The sequence below is a fragment of the Patella vulgata genome, chromosome 5 (genome assembly GCF_932274485.2).
Source record: "Patella vulgata chromosome 5, xgPatVulg1.2, whole genome shotgun sequence".
NCBI classification, from domain to species: Eukaryota; Metazoa; Mollusca; class Gastropoda; family Patellidae; genus Patella; species Patella vulgata.
The window spans coordinates 31,542,754-31,566,765 of NC_065883.2; the positions used below are offsets into that span (position 1 = coordinate 31,542,754).

At 37.0% G+C, this 24,012-nt stretch overlaps 1 protein-coding gene and 1 pseudogene across 1 annotated transcript; one reads left to right on the plus strand and one right to left on the minus strand.

Moving 5' to 3' along the window:
- Nucleotides 1-3,732: 3,732 nt before the first annotated feature.
- Nucleotides 3,733-7,444, minus strand: LOC130013051 (epithelial membrane protein 1-like). Its single transcript, XM_056101466.1, has 3 exons — nucleotides 7,143-7,444; nucleotides 5,173-5,322; nucleotides 3,733-4,219 (listed from the first exon to the last, which is right to left on the minus strand). Exons 1-3 carry the CDS (start codon nucleotides 7,375-7,377, stop codon nucleotides 4,029-4,031), a joined length of 576 nt encoding a protein of 191 aa, XP_055957441.1. The 5' UTR covers nucleotides 7,378-7,444; the 3' UTR covers nucleotides 3,733-4,028.
- An 8,334-nt stretch (nucleotides 7,445-15,778) lies between these two features.
- On the plus strand, nucleotides 15,779-16,505 carry LOC126821519 (uncharacterized; annotated as a pseudogene).
- Nucleotides 16,506-24,012: the final 7,507 nt, after the last annotated feature.

Here is a 24,012-nt window from a genome sequence, read left to right on the forward strand (position 1 = left end):
ATCATGAGGAAATATTATCCTTGAAAAAAGGTGTATGTACAGTTGGTTTCCGGTGATGTTTTGCTGTCAAAGCATTTTGTACGACAAATTTCAATAGTTATAACTAATATTTTAATAATATTATAACCTCAGTAACGAATCCCGTTTTTAATGTTAGCGACTACCTTTGCTCTAACTCTAAAAACTAAATAGGCCCTCCAGCAACTGCCGCCTCAGGCCTTGGTGGAGCTTAATCAGCCACTGAGTATAGAGGACACTTTTTACATCAAAAAAGTGAAATTTTCGCCTATTCACAAAGTGTCGAATCTTGTGAAAGAAACTAAGTGATTTATTCCCATATGCATATCTATTATAAGTGGTACGAAGACCTTTGTGGACTTTTGCTGTTTTATTCGTTTTCTCCCCATTTTTTTGTCGACCAATATTAGACGATGTGAAAAAAATCATCAATTCTGAAACAACTCCCATCTTAACGAAACCTGTAGTAGAGGCACATTACTCGGTGAAAAAGACGAGTGGATATTTCACTTTTTCGATGTAAAAAGCGCTCTCTATACTTGTGCGCACAAATTGACAGAAAGGTATCATGGCCTGGAAGTCTTGGAACAGTAGTCTTAAGTCCGGCCCATACCGGTACGACTACACACAAGCCGACAGGACCACCCGATTAGATTTTATTACATACTTCGAGAAGGTATTTGTTGAGTAATAAAACCTTCTAGTAGTTTATCGGGGGCTGGCCGTCCACACGGTACAAATATTATCACCACTAGAAGCAACAAATTCCAGAACAAGCCAGAACTCATACCAAAATGGCCGCTTTATACAAATGAGTATTTAGGGGAATACTAACCCGAACCCTAACCCTAACCCTTTTAAGAGAAGTAAAAACTAAATTAGACCCAAGTTCAATCTTTTAAAAAGGGTTAGGTTAGGGTTCGGGTTAGTTATCCCCAAAATTCTCATTTATATAAAGCGGCCATTTTGGACTCCGGAAGCACCCGAACTTCGATAAACTGCTAGAAGGTTTTATTTGTACCGTGCGGTAAGGACGGCCAGCCCTCGATAAACTACTAGAAGGTTTTATTACTCAACAAATACCTTCTCGAAGTATGTAATAAAATCTAATCGGGTGACAGGACTCAGCGTCTTGGGTAGTTGTAAAAAATAAATCGGGTCGCGCCTTTACTTCACTTGCCTACGACGGTACCAGTCCACACAGGCCCGACTCTCACAGATTATGCGTCGTGAGTTAACGCCACTTCCCTCTAGCGAGTGATTCCAAAAGTAAACCGGAAGCATAAAAGTGACATTATATTTTGCCAAGATGCCAACTGCATCCGACTACGATTGAACGTTCAATCGGGCCGACGGGCCACGACGCCACGGAAATCAATTGAATCGTGGTCGTGGGACTGTCCACACTGCACTGATTATCTGAGACAAGACGTTGCGTTGGGTAGAGTCTGGGCAAGTCATGGCTGTATGGGCCGGGCTTAACATTCAAGGTGTTTACTTGGATTAGATCAAAATAGCATGCAGTTGGTGTCAAGACTAGTCGTATGCCTTCCCGTTTCTAAAATGTTAGATCAGTCATTTTATTAACACACTCTGTCTAGTACCATAATTCTTAATATGGATATAATACTGCTGTTTTAAGTATTTTAAATTTTATAGCATTGTCAAGTGTGTGAGACTTTATCAACTTTCGTAAAATTTGAAATGTACTTGATTTATATGACAGATTTTAAACCAATTTGAAAATCAACTAACAAATGAAGTAAGCTCCTTAATGCTTTGATTAAGTGTATGTTTTTAACACGACAGAAAGCCATGACTATATCCATTAACTATTGATTGCCTTGCGTTCCTTAGGCAACCCAATTGTAAAATGGTATAATAACTGTACGCCTATACGATTCTTGTGGACTTTCTATAGAATATATCGGGTACAATTATAACTATTCGTAATGGCTGTCAATCTGTTATTGCGAATCCCCCATTAACTTGAAATGTTTGACAGGATAGACCCCCAACAAAACGAACAATTCTCTTTGAAACGATTAGAATGTGTTACTATACATGTTCTCCTAACAACAAATTAATTTGTGACTAGAATATATATATATAGATATATATTTATATATATATATCTGTGCAGATAATTCATCCTTTCTCTCTAATATTATATCACATTGTTCTGCGTTTCTATTTTTTAAAAGAAAGTATAAAACCCAATCGCGTGTGATTTTTAGCGGATATTTTACTTTCAAGTCGATGAGTATGGTGGACACCAATGCACAGTGAACGTAAACGTAGCCAGCAGTTCAGAAAAGCTTCTGTGTCATAAACTATAATGGACACCGCCATTTGGACGCATACTTTTACAGATTTTAAACATTGAAATTCTTGGAAGATAAATGGCGAATCTACATTTGGGACTGTTAAAAAGCACTCTGCAATTAGTTACACAAAATGTTTCCAGGAGGAATGGGAGCTCTATGCCAACTCAAGCCAACTTGTCTTGCGCATAAACACTTAGATGTAAGGAATGCCTGGCTTCCTAATCCGTGACACAGTATATGTTATTTTGCATCGCTACATTTATTAGAAAGCAGGTTGCCTTTCACGCGCTGTAGAAACAATGAAACTGTTTCACGCGCGTTAGTACTGGACAGAGAGGCCCTTCCACTAACTTTAGGGGCTCATTTCGAAAACTCGGGGGCCCATTAACTCGGGGGTTATGCGTGAGGTGGGTCCATATAAAACGTTCTACCCGGATTTAGCGTCTTCTTCCCGCGCCTCGTCCTCTAGCCATTATGATGAAAGAACAGTCACCGATTCTGTGATGCAATTTGTACCTTAATATTATTATGGGATGAAATTGGGACAAAATATTATTTTATTGTTTGTAAACATTTTTTACTAAATGTGTTTCTTACCATAGAACATAATATGGAATGGGCCATTCCTAAAGCACTATTTCACTGACACTTAGCCGACATTATTATTAAATGTATATCAACCGAAGGAAGAGCAACAGTGATTCCCATAAATGTAAATGTAGCAAATGCTTGAACAACTCCACACCAATATGTCACAAGATGAGCCTGTCAACAACATATACCACGCATATTGGTCATAGCGCACCCTTGTACAGAAACTAAGTAAAATTATTCAACTTTATTTCTTTAGCAAAAGGGCACAAGTTCTATAATAGGCTGATGTGTGTACAAAGTTTCATAAAAAAATATCTTGTGTGTTTCCTAAGACAGTTGGGTGTGTCCTGAGGTTGTGACAAGTAGTGACTCCTCCGCCTAAGCTCGTAAATTTTCCCAGAATATTCTCGTTTCTTCACACGTCTTAAACAAACTGGTTGCACGTCAACTGTTGACATAAAAATATACCATGTTATTTCCGAATTGACCTAATGTTGAGTACAAGTTATACCCTCTCTCCGGCAGATAAAAAAAACCCTAATATCGGTTTTGGTATAGTATTGTTAACACTTTTATTGGCAATAAGGAATACAAATTAAGAAATAGAATACAATTAACTAAAACTAAAATATATCACAATGCTTTATTTGATGAATGTATCTTACTCCTAATACAGGCGTTATCAAAACCCCTTTGATATACCATGGACTATATCTCTTTATTCTGATGGTTATGCCGAATGTTGAATCAATGTTCAGATGTGCGCGGAGTTATCAGAAGTTCTTCTATCATTGTTTCGTTTTTGACGTCGATTATTTAACTATTCAAATAAAATTCCTTATCATCTCAGTCCCGGCTTAAGACTAAAGATACCACCTTGCTCCTCACCCCACTTTAAAAGCATAACACTCTACACTTTGAATTTATCAAATCAAAACGATTCAAAGTTCTTTAAAGATTGACCCCTATTCAAAATCAAGGACGTGGGGTTTCGTAACATTTATGTACAATAGTTTTTGAATACATATTTTTTTAATTTTAAATTTTCTAGTTATTTAGTTTAATGTGTTGTTGTTGTCAAGAAATAGTTCATGCTGGTGATGTCGAGCCTCCTTTCTTTAAATCCACTATAATAAGGATTCCACTGACAAATGCCAGTATCAAAGCAATGATAGCCAGAATAAGTGAGTATCCAACAGGCCGTAGGTTTATAGTAAATACAGTATAAACGACCGAAAAGTAGTAAGCAAAGATGATGACAGCTATGAGGTAACACACAGCTGAAATACAAAAGAAGAAAGTCATTGATTTTAAATGGTACATGAAGTGATTGTCCCCAGTCAAACTTTTTTTTTAACATCCAAACGAGACCTGTATTATGAGGTTCGCCATCCAATCAACCGGTAATTACTTTGAATGCGCTGGATTTAAAACTGATCCCACTGACTAATCTAAGCCGGATATCATGTGCTTTGAGAATCCAATGGAATTTGTCGTATCAAGAAATTATGGTTCAACACACCTGACAAATTGCCAATGTAAATTACGTATTTTGGTGATACGACTATCCTTATTTTGGTGTGGGGGGGGGGGGGGTAGTGCGTGCGCGCTGTATTATAAGGTCTGTCATCTGTCATTGAATCAACTGGCGTGGTTTCGATTTCCCGGTTGTACGTGACAAGGGGTAGGCTAGCCTGTCAAACCTCGTGGGTTTTCTTCGGGTCCCCGGTTTCCTACCACTGCTAAAGACTCCTACGCGCCAGCGAATATTATTGAAATAAAATTGAACCATATATGTCAGTCCCGAAATGACCTAGTTTGTGTCGAGTGGACGTTAAACCCCCCCCCCCTCTCTCTCTCTCTCTCTCTCTCTTTCTCTCTCTTAATTTTTTGGATACGACTGTCCATATTTTGATGGATGCGACTCTATAAACAACAAAAGCTAAACTTTACATTAATTTGTAGTTGGTATGTTTAAGCCAAAGCAAATACATTTTCATCAACCTAAAATGATATAACTGACACTGTAAGATTGTTAGAAACTTAACTGACATTGAAACATAATTGTTTTACGTTAATGTTACTGCCATTCTTAAAATACCAATTATTGTGTCAATAATTTATGATAATGCAGTGATTTAAAGACACCTAAAAGAAATAGCTGAAATGATCCACCTTCATTCTTCCCCTGTTTGTGTGCAAACATTTTTCACTAATTTAATGTGTTTCTTACCCGCAACAAGGCAGAGGATGGCAGAGGCCATTCCAGCATCACCATTTCCCTTGCATTTTGACGTAAACATCATTAGAACAACCAAGAGAAAAGCAACATTGATTCCTACAAATGCAAATATAGCAAATGCTTGAACAGCACCATACCAATCTGTAAAGAAATAATTTCAGAAATTGTATCACTAAACATCATCCTGTTTATTCCAGTTCAGACCTAATATTAAAATGTAGATCTAAATTCTATATTAAAATGAGACACATGTAACTGAATTTAATAAGATTGCTGCAAAATCCGGAGGTACTTCATTGCTTCGGATCGAGTTTTCGGTGGAATTTTCTGCGCTTGGCGGAATGGCTCCATTGTTTTTAAATATAATATATTTAACTCCGCTTCAACCCCGAAAGCATGAGGAGGAGATCGTTCTTTATGTAATTTTTAAAGCTTTTGCTCATTTTGGGTACGCGCTTGGCAACCAGTAGGCGTATTCTATAATCAAATCCCAATCAATGGTTTCTATAACAGTATTAATGTTAGCAAGATAAATATCCGAGATAAGAAGCTCCAACGAGTAGATATAATAAATCATTACACATTCTGATAATGTCTCAATTTGTTTATTATCTTCAATGACCATATTGGCGTCCACAGATTTTTTATGTGCTACAGAGTTGGTTAAAAAGACCACAAATATGATTTCTAAATAAAAGCCTCCCTGTGGTTGATCGGTCAACTCGATTAACAGATTCCAGAAGAGACGTCAAAATTGAAAATCAATTACGGTTGTTATTAACAACAGCTATAATACAAAGAAGATTTAGGCGCTCTGGTAATTCATTTATGACGAATATTGGTTATATGCCTAAGAATGTCTCATTGCCAGGATATCAATGCGAGATTATTGGAGGATGCAACCAATCCATTGCCTATTTTTGATTAATTTTGCTTATAATTTAAGCGACAGTTCATCCTGGCATTTGCCAGAATATCACATATGCAAAATCTGGGGACAGCGATATTTAAAGTTACCCTAAATTATAAAAAGCAGGCTATTTTTTCAAGGGTGTTTAACGAAAACTGTACCGGAGTATCAATTTGGTTTTTCTTATTACAATAAATAAATAAATATTTACGTCCGAATTCACATTTCATTAGTGTCTTGCACAGTGCTTCCGAAACGCCTTCCTGATATTTAATTTTAACGATTTGGGCGCACACTACCGATGACGTGACAGCTCTAGTGCAGTTCGAATATATCAAAATATATAAATAAGTTGTCTACATGTAAATATATTATAGAAAAACGCCCGACAAAGCAGTCAACGTCTGTCAAAATACTCTGACCTCATAAAAATCAGGTATGCACGGATCTCACAAACATAAATAAATTTTCACTTAAACATTTAGAAAATAAAAGGACCTTGTACACATCTATATATCTTATTGTTCTAGTAAAGTTGAGGTCGTTTACTACAAATTCAATTTTCTCAATTAATGTTTCAATAACTTAAAGACTGAAATGCGCACACCCGAGCATTTGCCACAAAAACAATTTTGACGTTTTTGAACTCCAAATAATAATCCCCAGCATATTGACCAAAACTTTTAATAATTATCATGCAATATAAAATTATTCGTCCACCCAATGATTCTGAGCAATTAATTTGCATGGAAAACAGAAGTTGCAACAATTACTGTATTGTAAAGTGTTATTCTGGGATTTTTATTTTTAGAACAAAAGGCGCATGAGAACTCAGGCAATTGTAATTGTGCAAATTCCATAAACAATATATTGAATTTTATCAGTGACGTAATAGCATAAGGTGGCTGAATATTTAGTAAAACTTCGAGTAAAAAGATCAAATGCATTTTGAATTTTTACTTTTTAACCACTTTCAGCATAATATTATTACAGTTTAATATTTCCATGAAACATTCATTTATTTTTAGAAGAAAATGCATATTATACATACCAAGAGCCCATCCATCAAGTTGATTACAGCCTGCATTACTAAGAGTATTTCCACAAATTCTCCATAAACCCCATCCATTAAATATATTAAGGTTGTAATCGTTTACAGAGGCATAATTTTTACCCCATTCTGCTGTACAAAATGCTATCCAGTTACAGAAGTTTGCAACCAGAAGCACTATTAAGTTAACTTTACCCAAGATACTCGACCCTGAAAAATCGTCCTTAACGCCCATGTTATAGCAGTATTTGGTACTAAGAATGTGAAGACGGCAATATCAAACGCTGACTGATAAGGGTGACAAAACTCCACCAATAGATATAGTAATAAATAATTTTGTTGTCATAATATAGTACTAAGTTTATAGTTACCGATACAATTACACTATTTAATGTGAATCGTTCCCTGTGCTTTCTCCAATTCTTCAGCAAGGCCAACAATTTTTTTTTTCAAAATAATACAAGTAAAATAGCATATTTTTCATCAGGTCAAACATTTTATTCTATTTTATTTTATTTTCTCGCAAAATATTTCCAGAAAACGAGCAAATTTAGAGAATGAAAATTCTATTCAAAATTATAAATGAAATGGGGTTTAACGGCCTATTATAGTGTTCTGCTCAGACTGGGCGAATGAAGACAGCTCAAATTAATAAATTTGAGGGCATGTTTTTTAAACTGTCAAGTCAAAATCTAAACAAAAATAAATCAAAATAATGAAGTAATAATTTAAATATTTTACTTATCATGAAATAAGAAATTTGAAATTGTTAAACTAATATTTCCAAAACATTCAATATTGCTTTTGGTTCAGTGGATGATTTTCTCTGATGGCTTACAATATCTGTATTTGTCTGGCATGTACCACATGATAAAATCTCCAATTGAGTAATTTTTGTAGAAGTGTGATCAGTAAACCAATAAATAAGATAAATCGCCTAATGCTTTGATCGCGTGTTTTTCATGACACAATTACAGGAATAAATCCATACAATATTGCTTCGCGCTCTATATAGACAACCCTATTGTAAATGTGTCATAATGAATGATTTTTTTCCCGCCTCTAGATACGTTGTTTTCATGGATTTTCTATAGAAAATGGCGGATAATAGCTCGTCGGGTTGTGGATCGCTCAATAACTGGACAACGTTTGGCAAGATATCAAGAAAAGGGGATTGATTCCGACTGAAACGATTAGACTATATTACTACGTGTTCTCCGAACAACAAATTTGATTTGTGACTAGAAAATTTAAATAATTTGTGTCCGATATTTTATTCTCTAATATTATATCACATTAATTGCGTTTCATATCTTTTTTGTATTGCCCAAAAAACAATCGATAGTGATTTTAGCCTGTTATTTAGCAGTCGCTGCATACACGGTGCCACTAAAAACCGACAAGAGCGGGGGTTTTTGTCAATAGCGCCCAAAGTTCTGCAGAAAGTGACCGACAATGAAAGATATGTTTTATATATTCTACACATCATATCCAAAATTTAAATGATTTATAAAAAAAATGGAAAATGATGATTGAAAATTTAACAAAATTGGTTTTATCTGATCACCGAGAAGGGGGTGGGGGATGTCAGTATTGCCCACTGCATTGCAAAAAGTGACCGATATGGAAACATGGAAAGACATGTTATAGATATGCATTATCATACCCAAATTTAAAATTGGGAATGTTGAAAAGCACTCTAGCGGGGAGTCACACAAACATATACATGTAATGAAGAAAATGAAGCAATGGAACAAATCAATTTCCGGCTATATCATATGAAAACGGGAATCACAAAGATAACTAATGTGGTCTGAACTCCAGTCCCATGCACACAGAACCGTACCAAACACGTCCACGCGTCAAACCGGGTCACTGCTTTAGATCCACAATTATGACTTCTTGGGCATAGGTCATTAATCAAGACTTTATTCATTTTTCTTATTTCGGAATGTTTCTAGAAGTAATGGGAATTCCATTTCAACTCAAACACCCTTTCTTGCGCACGAACTCTCATATCAGTGTATAGGATAGACATACATAGCTTACTGATCAGTGACACATTACATTTTCTATAGCAACACGGTACACATACACACAATACAAATTGATACATTTATTTATTACAAAAAGAGCCATATACACGCTATAAATCTGTTGACTTGATATAAAATGTTGTCTTACTATGGTTGTGATTGTTAACTATATACAGTGTTGATACATGATTTTGACCTCGATTGCGGTCTTTCGAACGAGTTTCTTTCCTCCAAAACCTTCAGTACCGTTGGTATTTTATAGAATCCAAAAATATACAATAAAAAATGAAAGCAACACGATGTTAACTAACGGGAACTTTAAAAAAGTGGTATAATGATATTTTTAAGCTGGTGATGTTCCACCTCCTTTCTTTGCTCCAACTATGAGAAGAATTCCACCAATCACCGCTAGTATTAACGCTATGATAGCCAGTCCAAATGAGTAACCAAGATCAGGGTTCAAATTGGACAATTTGTAGGTGTTATCAAAGCGAGCACCAAATATAATAACACTAATCAAATAACACCCACCTGAAAAATAAAAACAGGTACTGGATTACATTATTTTTTGTTCCATACTGTCGAAATGGCATAGGACGATGTTGTTGTTTTTTTAACTTTATATAAGTAGTGAGTCTATGGCAAATATATTTGTTTTAAAAAAAGAAAAGAAATGTACATTTGTGACGTATCATAAACACACCTATTACCTTAATAAGAGAGTCAATCTATGTATAATTAGCCTGACTCATAAGATACATTGTCTTTTATAAAACTTATACAAGTGCACAATTATTTAAACATACATACATCTTTTATAAATCTTTTACAATACTTATATATAAGTGCACACATGGCGTACACATGCATCTTTTTATAAAATTTTACATATACATGCATCATTTATAAAAGTTTTATAAAACTTATACAAATGCAGACGTTGCATACACATGTGCATGCATCATTTATATAGATGTATCTTTTATTGGTGATCTGGGTGACAGAGGTTGTCTACGTCGATTGGCTTGAGAAATGTATCTAATCTTACCAGCGATGAAACAGATGATGGCAGACGCCAATCCAGCTTCTTCATTTTTCTTACATTGGGATACGAAAATGCTAAGAACCACCAACAAACAGGCAATATTTATTCCCATAAAAGCAAATATTGCAAATGCCTGGAAGGCTCCATACCAATCTGTTTAAAAAAAGTAAAAATAAATTAGAATACATTTTTATTACAAACTAATTTATTTATACTGAATTGTGCATCGGATAGGGTGTCCCATAAACGATCACATTACTTTGATCATTGTAATTTGATCTGGGATTCTAGGGAATAGCCGTGGGTCACTTGTCTTACTTTGGTCATTGTAATGGGTCTGGGATTCTGGAGAATAACTCTAGGTTACTTGTCTTACTTTGGTCATTGTAAATTGATCTGGGATTTTGGGGAATAGTGTAGTCACTTGATTTACTTTGGTCAGTGTAATTGCTATGGAATTCTAGGGAATAGTGTGAGTTACTTGTCTAAATAGGTATTTGGCACAAGTGTCACACGGTGTGGGATTAACCTATCCTAACTGAACAATTTGAGTGTGTACTACTCAACAACTCATCCACATTTCTTTCACATAAATTAGCCCGTGTGGTCGTGGTGGGGATATTTGTTAATGCCCGAACCATGCCGCAGATCATAACAAACATTGTCAAATGTTCATTGCACATCAGCGTTGTAAATCAGTCCCTTTTGTTTGCTGAAATTTGCAGAAATCTCAATCAAACACAAACACACACCCACACACCAACACACACACTTTGACGGCATATTAGATTCAAAATTCTAACGTGCTATCTCGTCTAATTTCTAACTTCTATTCATGTAATTTTATCCAACTTCTTTATTTGTTCAGTGTATATTTTAATTCTACTTTATCTTATTTCTATTATTAAGACGAAAAACGTCTTCTTCGTTGAGGCTTTTACACGTTAGCATGAACATCGACGAATTTAGAAGTTTTACTCTTCTGCCTAGTAACCATCATTATGAAGTCGTCACTGCGTGCTCATTTGGGATTGGGCACCTGACCTGGGCCATTATGTTGATATAAAGAGAGAGAGAGAGAGAGAGGGGGGGTCATTTTGGGACTAACATATGGTTCAATTTTATTTCAATAACTCGCTTGTGCGTAGGGGTCTAGCAGTTGGAGGAAACCGGGGGACCCAGAGAAAACCCACGAGGTTGGACAGGCGACCCTACTCACTGTCATGTACACCCGGTTGAATCGGTGCCACGGTCTAATTTTATTCCGAATTACAGTTGCCAAGGGTTTTCGTATGATCCGAACGACTAGACACTGCCCCTGCCTACAATAACGACAGCCTCCGCAAATCACAGGATAAATCTTAGTTTTGCCCGTGTGTATACTAGCTGACGATGTTATATTACCCATAGATATATAATATTTCTGTGGTATAACCGATATCTTCCGGCGTGGTTGTCCCTCCCTTGTTATTGATAGAGGACGGGGGTCGGCACGGACAGTGGCTAGTCGTTCGGATGGTATAAAGAGACATTGTTTAGAGCAGTAAAAGAATAAAGACCAACAGCATATAAATATTAATTGACTCAAATGTAAAAAAAAAATCAAATAAAATTCCCCAAATCCTGCACTTAACTGTCTTAAAAGAAATGAACAAATGCTGTTTAGCTTATATTTGAAGTAGTATTTGCAAACCATACCACGTTCGATGTTGTTTTCAATTTTAATACCCCACCAAACCATTCAACCTGACGAAGAGCGGGTCGTTTGTACTAACATAATGGTCCCGATCAGGTGCCCAATCGCCAAATTGAGCACACGGGGGCGACACCAAACGACGTCATAATGATGGTCGCTAGGTAAAAGTATCAAAATTCTAAATTTGTTCAACGTTCATGATTAACATGTAAAGCGACAATGAAGTAGACATTTTTCGTCTTAATAATAGAAATAAGTTGAAACAAAATTAAAATTTACACTGAACAAATAAAGAAGTTGGATTATACATTGTCTTAATTTAGAAATTACATGAATAGACGTTAGAAATTACATGAAAAGAAGTTGGAAATTAGACGATAGAATGTTAGAATTTTGAATCTAATATACCGCCATAACACACACACACACACACCCACACAAACACAAAATACGGCATTATCGAACTCATTGTACAATATTATTTCAATTCACAGTACATACCACTTTTATATGGTCATTGTATGTGTTACCTTTAATAAAAAGTTTCCGAGACGATCATTAAACATTTTCCTTATTTTTTAAATATGGTCTGAAAATGTTTTTATATAGTGATTTCGATAATTATAATATAAAAATGTTTAGGTATTTATGGATGTAAATGAGTAATACTTCGGTCTGGAATAGTGTGCTTTTAATACATTATCGTGATTTGTTTGGATACTAAATGACTATTGAGCTCATGGCAGTAACTTATAGCCAAAACCTTTTCGCAGCCATTATAAACATTGTTGAATAAAGAAATTCTTGAATAATAATAAACAAAACGGTATAAATGATAACAACTTGTGTCAATCCCTATTTTTGGCGAACAAACGCAAACAATTATTTATTGAATTGGTTTAATAAAAGTAACCAAGACAAACGTTTAATCAAATAAGAAGCCTGACAACACTAGCTTTTGACGCTTTAATATTTTTATGTTGTACTACTTAAACTTGTGGTTAATCAATCTTGTCAATAGCCTCAGTCAGAAAACAAAAATTATAAAATGACCTATGTCCTACTATTCTTCACCGACTGGGCTGAAGAGGGCAAGCATACGCCATACATTGTGCTGTGAAGGAAATTTTGCCCGGACAGCGACGCTAGGGTCTACTCTTATATGGAATTCCAACTGCCAAGGGTTCTTTAACGTGCACCTTGTCCCTTGCTAGATCCTCTGTCCAGCACCACTGGCAAGGGGGAACCACAACGGAACTTTCTCGGGCAACACCAGAATCTAACACGGGACCCAGGTTAGCGAGCCAACGCCACACTCACTGAGCCACAGCGGCTCCACAAAACATTTCTTTAGGGATTCAAATTGATATCAGTAAGCAAAATTTGTTTAAATCTAGTCTTTCATAAATAAAATACCATGCCATAGCATTATCTTTATGAAGACAACACCCTTCAAAACGTGCAAAATACCATGCCATAGCATTATCTTTATCACCCTTTAAAACGTGCAATCGAGAGTCCCTTAGACTACTTTACATTTACTTATAATATGCACCGTAAGGTCATTGCTTGAAGCGAGTCTTAAAGAAAATTTCCGTTTTCCTTTCTATGGTACGGTGTGATGATCCAAAAAAAACCCCGATGGATAACCGAGTGGAATGTCCCTTTAAAATATAGAGCTACAAATTGTTCGGTTAGAAACACGTTTCGTCTCGCATGATCGATATAACGTGCCTCATCATGCCCCGTAAGCAGGGGCGTTCATATCGATTTTGTTTTGCAACAGTGGGGTCGGGGGAGGGGGCTGACGCAGCCACGAGCCGAGATCCGCAGGTGCGGGTTTATAAAGGCAACATTCACAAAGCATTAAACATAGATTATTTAGCTAAACAAGAAAAAATGATAGTATTTGGTCGTCAAAATAATTCATTAAGGTTATGGTTACCATTCTACAATTTAATTTAATCCAGTTCTTTAAGTCTACTGACTCATACATATTACAGTTGCGTACATTTGCATACAACATATATGACATGACAAGTAAATACAAACAGACAAAAGACGCGCGGGGGTGGAGTGGGGTGTAAATAAATTGAGTTAGATTAATAGCCTAAATAGGACCCAAAGAGATTAAAGAGAGAGGGAGGGAGAGAGAGAGTGGGGGGGGTGTTAACGTCCACTCGACAGAAACTAGGTCATTTGGGGACTAACATATGGTTAAATTTTATTTCAATCTATAGCTTGTGCTTAGGGGTCTTTGGCAGTGGAAGGAAACCGGAGGACACAGTAAAAACCCTCGAGGTTGGACAGGCAAGGACTCGAAACCACACCACTTGAATGAATGACAGACCTTATGATGCAACGAGCACGCGTTAACCTTTAAAGGCAAGGTAAAGTGACACCATTTTGTCACAACACCTGAAAATTATTTACAAAGACAGAGCATTGGCCCTTGGGTACAAAAGTGAAAAACAAAACACATTACTCACAGACCAACATTTTACTAACACTGGTCCTTTAAATTCATCTTGTGGTCACTGAGGCATAAATTTGTGGTCAAAATATCACGAAATGTCCAACAGGCGCGGTTACAACTACAAGAATTATTGGAACTTTCTAACATTACATATAAAACTCAACTATAATTGTACCACCACAACCGTCAAGGCTCGCTTTTTCAATTAACACCTCTGTATTAATGTGATACGTATTTCATTACGTCAGGTACATACTCGCATCATTTACAAAAGCCAGAGCTCTTGATCAACCACGACCCAAGAGGTAGGTGGTGTTTTTGATTTTTTAAAGCCTAAAATGTTCATCATAAACTTTCCATGTCAGTCCTGATACTTATACCCATTGGAACCCAAGTCGAATGATGTGCAGATATTTGAGCAAACCAGCTTCATCAACAAGGCGAGCAGCGATGTAGACACTGTCAAATCAATAATACAGTTCGTACTTAATGTTTAATTAGATTTCGGGCACTTTAATTTGCCATCTAGATGAAATAGTACTTTTTTTTTCACTTTACCCGTCTGCCCGAAAAGTCAGATTACCCGAAAATTAAGGAGGCAGGTGCAGCCCCCTGGCTCTTAACTTGATGGTGAGCTTGAACGTAACACGGTTTCTGAGATAAAAAAAAAAAACATAGAAAAAGACGTGGGCAGTCGATAATCCAAGAATTAATTATGGTTTCGATATTTATGAAAAATGGACAACGATTAAAGACAACATCATGATACCCTCGAGTTATTTACAGATAGCTATGGGGGTGCACACTTGGGGTGTGGGGCTTATTTTCGCCCACAATGGTGTTATTTCCCATTTTACTGGCGTTTCAGACGCAATCCTTGTTGTCAAAACGGAAAATTATATTGCATGCTGGTAATAAAGCCCTAGTTTATATACATGCATTAAACGCCAAAACTTCCAAAGCTAAACGTGTAATGCACCTTTTACGGCCATTAATACTGTTATCCATGCTGCATAATATATAGTTTAAATCCCTACACTTGAGTAGCGTAAATAATTCAATAGCTGATGCCATGGTTACATTTCCGCACGATGGCTTTATTGGCAGAACAAGTCCCGGCGGCAATACCTCAACCGTTCAAGATGATGATATTAGATCGGAAATTACATGTAATGGCATACGAGCGTTTGAAAAGTTTAGAATGAATCTTGGAGGGATCAGTGTTGGCTATCAATTTAACTACCCAACAAATTATCGAATTTGTAGCATTCTGTAATAAAATGTACCTCAAGTACCGTCCGTTGCTACCCGTCCGGTATTGGCTTCCACTGTAAATTATGCACGAGCAGGTGGACGTTACACAAAATTTCATAGTTTAAAAAATTGTTAGCTGGCATTGCTAGATCCGTTCCCAAAGTGGACACCAGAAATCCGATAATGCCAATTCTATTATCAAAACTTATTAAGATATTTCCAGTTATATGTAGCTCTACTTACGAATCGCCCCATTTTATAGCTGCTTTTTCAGTAGGCTTTTTATGGTTTCTATTGGGTGGGCGAATTAGTGGTCTCTAAAGCTAAGGTCTTGCTTGCATGTATTTGATACCAGCAATATTAGAATTTCTACGGATGACTCAAGTTTATTGAAATTATCTGGCTAGTTCGAAGACTTTAAATGGGTAAAGGAATTACAATTTGTCTCGAGGTTGTTGATCTCTCTTTGTTAGATTAATAAGAACTTGTATGACTATGCGTCCAGTAATTGCCGGAGCTTTCTTCTGTCACTAAGTGCGGGGTTGCATGTAACTTGATACCAATTGAACGCAACTTTGGTATTATTAAGCATATATTTGTCAAGTTCAGCATCGCAGGAAACCACCATCGACTGTGTTTGAATGGTAAGGGATTTAGAAAAGAAAGTCAACGTGGAATGGTATGGTCTCAAATCTTTAGAAGAATCAGGTTTTTACTGTCAATTGAGGATGCCACAGATTGCTTCATTCTTCGATGTGCAGGAAATGATGGTAATCATTCTATGATTCGTACAATCAATCTTATCAAACAATTGTTGCCAAGCACCATGATCATTTGATCGCAGATCTTGCCGTAAATGGAGAAAGGAACGGAACCACAAGGCCATAAACAATGCTCGGTACTGGAGAGTTAATAGTTATTGCTTAACGGGGGAGGGGGGAGGGGTATATCAGATACCCTTTTTTGTTGGAATCCAACGACTATTGTGTATGATATAATGTTACACGTAATTCAGCAGTACCTTGAATATTGTTTAATTGACACCGACCCTTTCAACTCGCACTGGTAATGTCAAAATCAGGGGAATTTGGCCAAGACATGAAGTTACTCTAGCCGGTGTAGTGTGTGTTGGCTGTGTCAAGATTAACCGCTTGGCCTCGATCTTTCCACCATAACCGCTTAATTGATTTATAAGCATAATATTATCAATTTCAACTAAATAAAAGTATAATTTTAAATTTAAATCTCAAAATTTCCAATAATTTTTACATTCTCTTTAAGCATTTTAAAGTTATCAGAAAATCAAGAACAGTCGATTTGTTTGTTTAGTTCTAGTAAAGATGTGAACATCGCGTCCATGGGTTCATTATTGTTTTAGATAAATAGTAAAATATCTACAGTTGAATGACTTTAATTATTGGTCTATATGAGTTATTTAAGGTTTGCCCAAAGTCCAAGTGGTAACCTTCATCTTTGTATCTATTTAGTTAATTATTTATCTATGTGATTTATTTACAGTCTGCCCAAAGCCCATGTTCGGGTGGCAGCCTTCATCTGTGTATCTAGATGAATGAATTTAATTATTTACCTATGTGATTTATTTAAGGTTTGCCCAAAACCCACATTCGGGTGGTAACCTTCATCTACTTTGTATCTACTTTAAAACAATTTTATCTGAAGTATATCAGATCTATTTCAACTATCAATTTAACTTAATAGAATATCTTTATTAATGTATTGTTATTTTAATTCATAGCTAACAATAGTTATTCAGACCGAGCCGCGTAGCCAAATTACGCCATTTTTTTTATAAATTGAATATGTGTTCAGAGTTTTCTGCGATAATGATAATATCTTGTGTCAATCCCTATTTTTGGCGAACAAACACAAACAATTATTTATTGAATAGGTTTAACAAAAGTAACCAAGAAAAGACGCCTAACAGCATGCTAGGATAGCTGTTAGAATTTAGTAGGCGACGTATGCCGTACGCTTTTGACCCTTTCAATATTTTTATGCTGTTTTCCCATATTTTTGTTACATAACCCCAGGCTGATTATCTGAACTATGTTTATTCGTTCTACTAAAATTACTTAATCTTATCAATAGCCTCAATCAGAAAGCAAACATTATGAAATGACCTACGTCCTACAGTTCTGCTCCGACTAGGCTAATGAAGATATTATGGCATACACTATGAGGGAAATTTTGCCCGGACAGCGGCGCTACGGCGTACTCTTATATCGAATTCCAACTGCGAAGGGTTCTTTAAGGTGCACGTTGTCCATTGTCAAGCCCTCAGTCCAACACCACTGACAAGGGGGGACCACGCCGGAAAATTCCGATAAATTTTCTCGGGCAACAACAAGATCGAACACGCTACGGCTGGCTAGCGAGCCAACGTCTTACTCAATGAGCCACCGTGACTAGACAACATTTTTTTGGGATTCAAACTGATAGCAGTAAGCAAAATTTGTTTAAATCTAGTCTTTCATAAATAAAATGCAAGCTATATATAGCATTATCCTTACGAAGACAACACCCTTTAAAACGTGTAATTCGAGACGTCACCTCAGATTACTTTACAGTTACTAATATGTAATTTAAGGTCATTGCTTAAAGAAAATTCCCGTTTTCACTTCTATGGTATGCTATATGGTCTGTTGATCGGTTATAAATACGTTTCTTCTCGCATGTTCAATATAACGTGACTCACGTTCCCCTGCAGGTAGGGGCGTATACATATCGATTGCGTTTGGTGGGATGTTTAGCAAAAATGGGACCGATGCAGAAGCCCCTAATACGAGTGACACAGCCATGAGCTGAGCTCCGCAGCGGGGGACTGATGGCATACTCCCCGGAGAAATGTTTGAATGCCATTTCCTGGACTTCGGGGGAAGATTTTGCAGAATTCTGAAACTTATAACATGAGTAAAATTGATTACTACGCATGAGAATTCATGTTATTTATTAAAGACTTTTGGCGAGCGGAATGTGTATCGTCTGATACGTTGCGTCAATGTAGTTTTAGAGTTTTGGCTTTGGCGGATTATCACGCCGCGTACGTGTAGCTGAGCTGAGCTTAGTTCTATTACAGCATGATGGCAGTTATCTATCAAGATCACCATCAGTACTAGTCAAGTGCTTAGCCTGCAAATTCCTGGAGGGAGTAAAGTCCCACTTTCCCAAGCATGTACGTATGTAGATCAACCAACATGCAGACAGACAGGGAAAATATGGAAATTCCGAGAAAATCTTATAAAAAAATTATGATTAAATTCCAGTCTTTATCATGGTTAAAATCACATCAAATATACTACTTCGTGTTCTAAGGTACACACAGATTCATAAAAGCGCCATGGCATAACATTTCGGCGTCTAAAAGTAGCACAAAAGACGTACGGTAAAAGGACTACAATATACGGACTAGTATCATAGAACTGTTGTCGTGAATGTGTGCCGTATCACGTATAAGAAATACACACGCATTGATGACGTCATACGTATGAGTAATACAAACGCGTTGATGACCTAACACGCAAAATCGACAAATAATGGCGTATAAAAATAGATAATGAAAAGGAAATATGTCGATAATGTCAGTCAAATTACTTCACTATAAGCCTAGTTATCGGCGAATCAATTACAGTCTAGCCTCGGTTGTCATTTTTATCGTTATCACGATAATAAACAAAGTCTCGATTATCAATTTTACGGTAACCGCATCAACCGCATAACGTATTTAAATCTACTTAATATCGCAGCCATTCCATGGCATCGAGAGTTGATTATGGTCTTGGTAAGTTAATGTCTAATTAATAATTTATATAACATTTGGGGGGTTGGATGGCCGAATGGTTAGCGCGTGCGGGTTGAATCAAAAGGTCTGTCATTGAGTCAACTGGCGTGGTTTTGATTCCCCAGTTATACGTGACAAGGAGTAGGGTCGCCTGTCCAACCTCGTGGGTTTTCTGTGGGTCCTCCAGTTTCCTCCCACTTGTAAAGACCCCTACGCGCCAGCGAATTATTGAAATAAAATTGAACCATATGTCAGTCCCGAAATTACCTAGTTTGTGTCGAGTGGACGTTAAACCCCATCTCTCTCTCTCTCTCTCTTAATTTTGAGGGGATCACGTGGCTAAGTGGGTAAGACACTGACTCGCTAGCCTGGAGGTTGGGTGTTCGATCCCTGCATTGGCCGAGAAAGTTCATCCAGGTTTTCCGGATGAGACGAAAAACCGAGGTCCCGTGTATACATTGGAATGCACGTAAAAGATCCCTTGGCAGTTGGAATTCGATATAAGAGTAGGCGATAGTGCCGCTGCCCGGGCAAAATTTTCCTCATAGCACACTGTATGGCGTATGCCCGTATTCATTAGCCCAGTTTAGGAGCAGAACAGTAGGGCGTTAAACCCCCATTTCATTTCATTTTCTCTTAATTTTTGTGGATATGGCTGTCCATATTTTGGTGGATATGATTATTCATATTTTGGTGCATACGTTTACCAATATGTTGGTGGATGCGACTCTACACACAACAAAAGCTAAACCAGGCACTTTCTTCTACTTATGTAAAGGAGATGTTCACAGTACATTTTCAATACCATATAGGGGAATGTGACATATTATGCAAATATTATGCCTTTGTCAAACGACTCAATATTTTGAACTGAAAATTCCAGGTGAGTATTAAAAAACTCGATCTTCACATTAATTTGTAGTTGGTATGTAAAAGACAAAAGACAACAACGCATCCAGACTATTGGATGTAAAAGACAAAAGACAACAACGCATCCAGACTAATATTCGTAAGTGCAGCGACTGTACTGCCCCCCCCCCCCCCCCATACATACACATTTACGTGTCTGCTCGCAGGCTTTATAAAGGCAACATTCACCAAACGTTGAAGTGTTTGACTATATCTATAGACTATCTAGCTAAACAAAAATGAATAACAAATACCTGTCTCATAGCGTGAATGACTTTTCTGCAGCTAATGAAGACGGGCGTACTCCTTGCCGTGCAAACCTCGGTCCCATCCGAACGACTAGATGTTGTTCCGTAACAGTACCCCGGCCCTGTACCACTGACAAGGGGAACCCCCAATGAAAAATACCGGGAACTTTCTCGGACAACACCGGGATCACTGAGTCACCTGACTTCTATTTATTTCTCTGGTATTCGATCTATCAGATTATTTTACTTTCTATGACTAAATGATAACGCGAACCTATATTATACATCATTAAAGCCTTTCAAAAATATATCTCAGCCTAGGCCAATTTTTAAGGCCAAAGTACCCCCCTATAGTGAAGCTAAAATCTATAAAGTGTGGGTGCATGATTGGTAGGTCATTTTGAGGGTCAAAATTTCAAAATTTTCGCGGGGGAGAATCTACTGACCCCCAGCAAACCCAGGGGTGGAGACCTCCACCCTCTTATCTTGCCCCCGCAGTTGCAAAGCCTTAACAAAAATGGCCTGTCTCAGCCAAACGAACTGGATAATGATGGCGATCTCGCGAGTTAAAAATTCCAAGGCTATACAGTGTATATTGGAAGCGTGGGTAATAAATTTTATACGTATAAATGTTTTCAATAAAATCAGAATTTACGAAAAACTTTGTTGCTTGGATGTTTTCACACTGCATAGTTTGCGAACTAAACCAGGGCCGTATAAAGATTGCATGGGGCCCCTGATTGAAAATATCACGGAACAGTGCATCAACAGTGAAAAGGGGGCATATTCTGGTCATTGTACGCCACATTCCCATAAATGCAATTTGTATAGTATGGTAGATACAAAAATTTAGTTGGCACAATTATGCTTTATATAAAATCATTTTAGAACTATTTTGGTGGCCCCTTTAATATTGGGACCTCTGTCTGCAGTCGAGTCAGCCCCACTCCGGCCCCTTCACTAAAGATCAGGAAATCATTATCCCTCATATGATATACACTTACTTAAAGCCCAGCCGTCTGTTCTAGAGCAGCCACTGGTTCCTTCTTGGTTTCCACAAATTCTCCATATTCCATATCCCGCATATATATCAGCATTATTATTGGTGTAACGTTTACCCCATTCAGTTGTACAAAATGCGATCCAGTTAAAGAAGTTGGCCACCAGAAGCAGAATGAATGCTATTTTACCAAGCAGACTGATTCCTGTAAATTCCTCCTTAATCCCCATCTCGCTGTAAACTGTGCCGAAGACTGCGATTGTATTCGTCAACTTAATAATAGATGGTTGTCAAAATAATTCACTATGTTTACGGTTACTATGCTACAATTTAAAACACATCACATATCTGATTACACTTCTTGGGTGCGGTAGCTATATTAATACCACGTATTATTGGTTTATTAAAACCTTTAATTTATTGTTCCAGTTCAACAGCAGTGGTCTTTTACGTAATTAGTTAGAAAATAAGAAAGAAATAGCAATCCATAAACCCTGAAAGCGTTTTCGTGTTCACATGTAGCAATCGATCCTGTATGCTCCAGAAAGTTGTAATTCCCTGTTGATCCGAAAATTAATTCATCCATCACAATTGTTACATAATGGCGGGAAGGGGTAGTCTACAAAATAATATATAATAGTAATGATTCGTGTGTTTTATTGGCCATTTACAACTCCATAACATCAAGATTAAATATGAATTCAATCTTTAATAGGTTACTACCGTTGTGCACAAGGCGGATAAGCATGTACGGCATCAAAAGAGGGCCAGATTGCGACTTTTTACCAATAGCTATAAAGGACAGCCTACCTGTACTGTTTACTTATAATCACAGGTTAAAGATAAAGTAATTCTATCCTTCTCAATATACAGCTATAAGGATCACAATTACATAAACTCAGCCCCTAAATCTACACCGCGTACTCCCAAAATGTGTGGTTTGAAACATGGCATATCATCGAAAATAATGGTATAAATTAATAAAACAAGTACACTGTTATTTGGTCATAAAGTTGAAGAAAACCGGTGAATTTTCTGAATGTGGGTATCTAGTGTCGTGAGTAGGATTGGAATCTGATTCCTATGGCAGCCTATAACTACCGTTCATAATTTCTACTTTTCGCCCCTTCAAAACACGAAAGTCGAAAAGTAGAAGTTACGACAAAATGTGAGACGACAACACTCTATACAAGCCAAAATCGATTCGAAAATAGCAAATTAAAAAATAATACACTACGATAATAGCGTCCCTCTTTTTTTCTAATTTCTTATTTTCGTCTTGTCGAATTTCGACTTAATTATTGATGCCAGTAAGAAGGCACCAACACGCATACCGAGCCATAATGCAACTCGAAAAGTAGAAATTAGGAAATAAACACATCGCGCTATTAGCGACCTATCATTTTGGCTTGCTGTCGTACTGTCGATTTTTCAAGTTTCGCCTCGGAAGTTGGTGTAGTCTCTATACATTCCAGGTCACATTTGAATACATGCAATTCGCGTTAACAAAATAGTTTGTATGATAAAGTCTAGTATTGATGGCGATATTAATGACCTATGATTTTTGCTTGCTTTCGACTTTTCGCCTAGGAAGTTGATATAGTCTTTCCTTTCAAGGTCACATTTGAATACGCGTATTGGTAATTGAATTTCATTTACTGTGGCTTCATACGGCATATAAAATATACAGGTTTTCCCGATTGGATATTATTATTTTATTATCATCATGCAGTAGGAAACGTAAGAACGAGTCGAATAGCCACCAAAATGCTCTAAAGAGAACGACGAGTGTGATTGTAAGCATGTCTTACAAATAAATTCAAATTCTGGATCATTACGGTACCTGCAATTAAGAATAGGCATATTGTACATGTGATTCAATAACTATTTCAATAATTCGGTTGTGATTTAATAATGGCTGTACGTGACAAGGGATTATAGGGTCGCCTGTCCAACCTTGTGGGTTTTCTCCTGGTACCCCAGTTTCTTCCATGCGTACAAGAGAGAGGGGGAGAAATGGAGTTTAACACCCACTCGACACAAAATAGATCATTTCGGGAATAACATATGGTTCAATTTTATTTCAATAATTCGCTTGTTCGTAGGGGTCTTTAGCAGTGGGAGAAAACTGGACCCGGAGAAAACCCACGGGGAATCGAAACCACGCCACTTGAATCAATGACAGATCTTGTGATTTCACGCACACGCATTAACCCACTAGATGACCCAACCCCCATGTAAAACGGATATTATAAGTTGTATATTGTATATATACCGGTACGGGATAATTGTTTTATAATAGGCCTACATCATAAATGAAATTGTTGTAGGGGTTTTTTGTTGTGTTTTTTTTTGTTGTTTTTTTTTTCATCTTTTATTAGACATTTGTGGCAGATAAAATATTCCA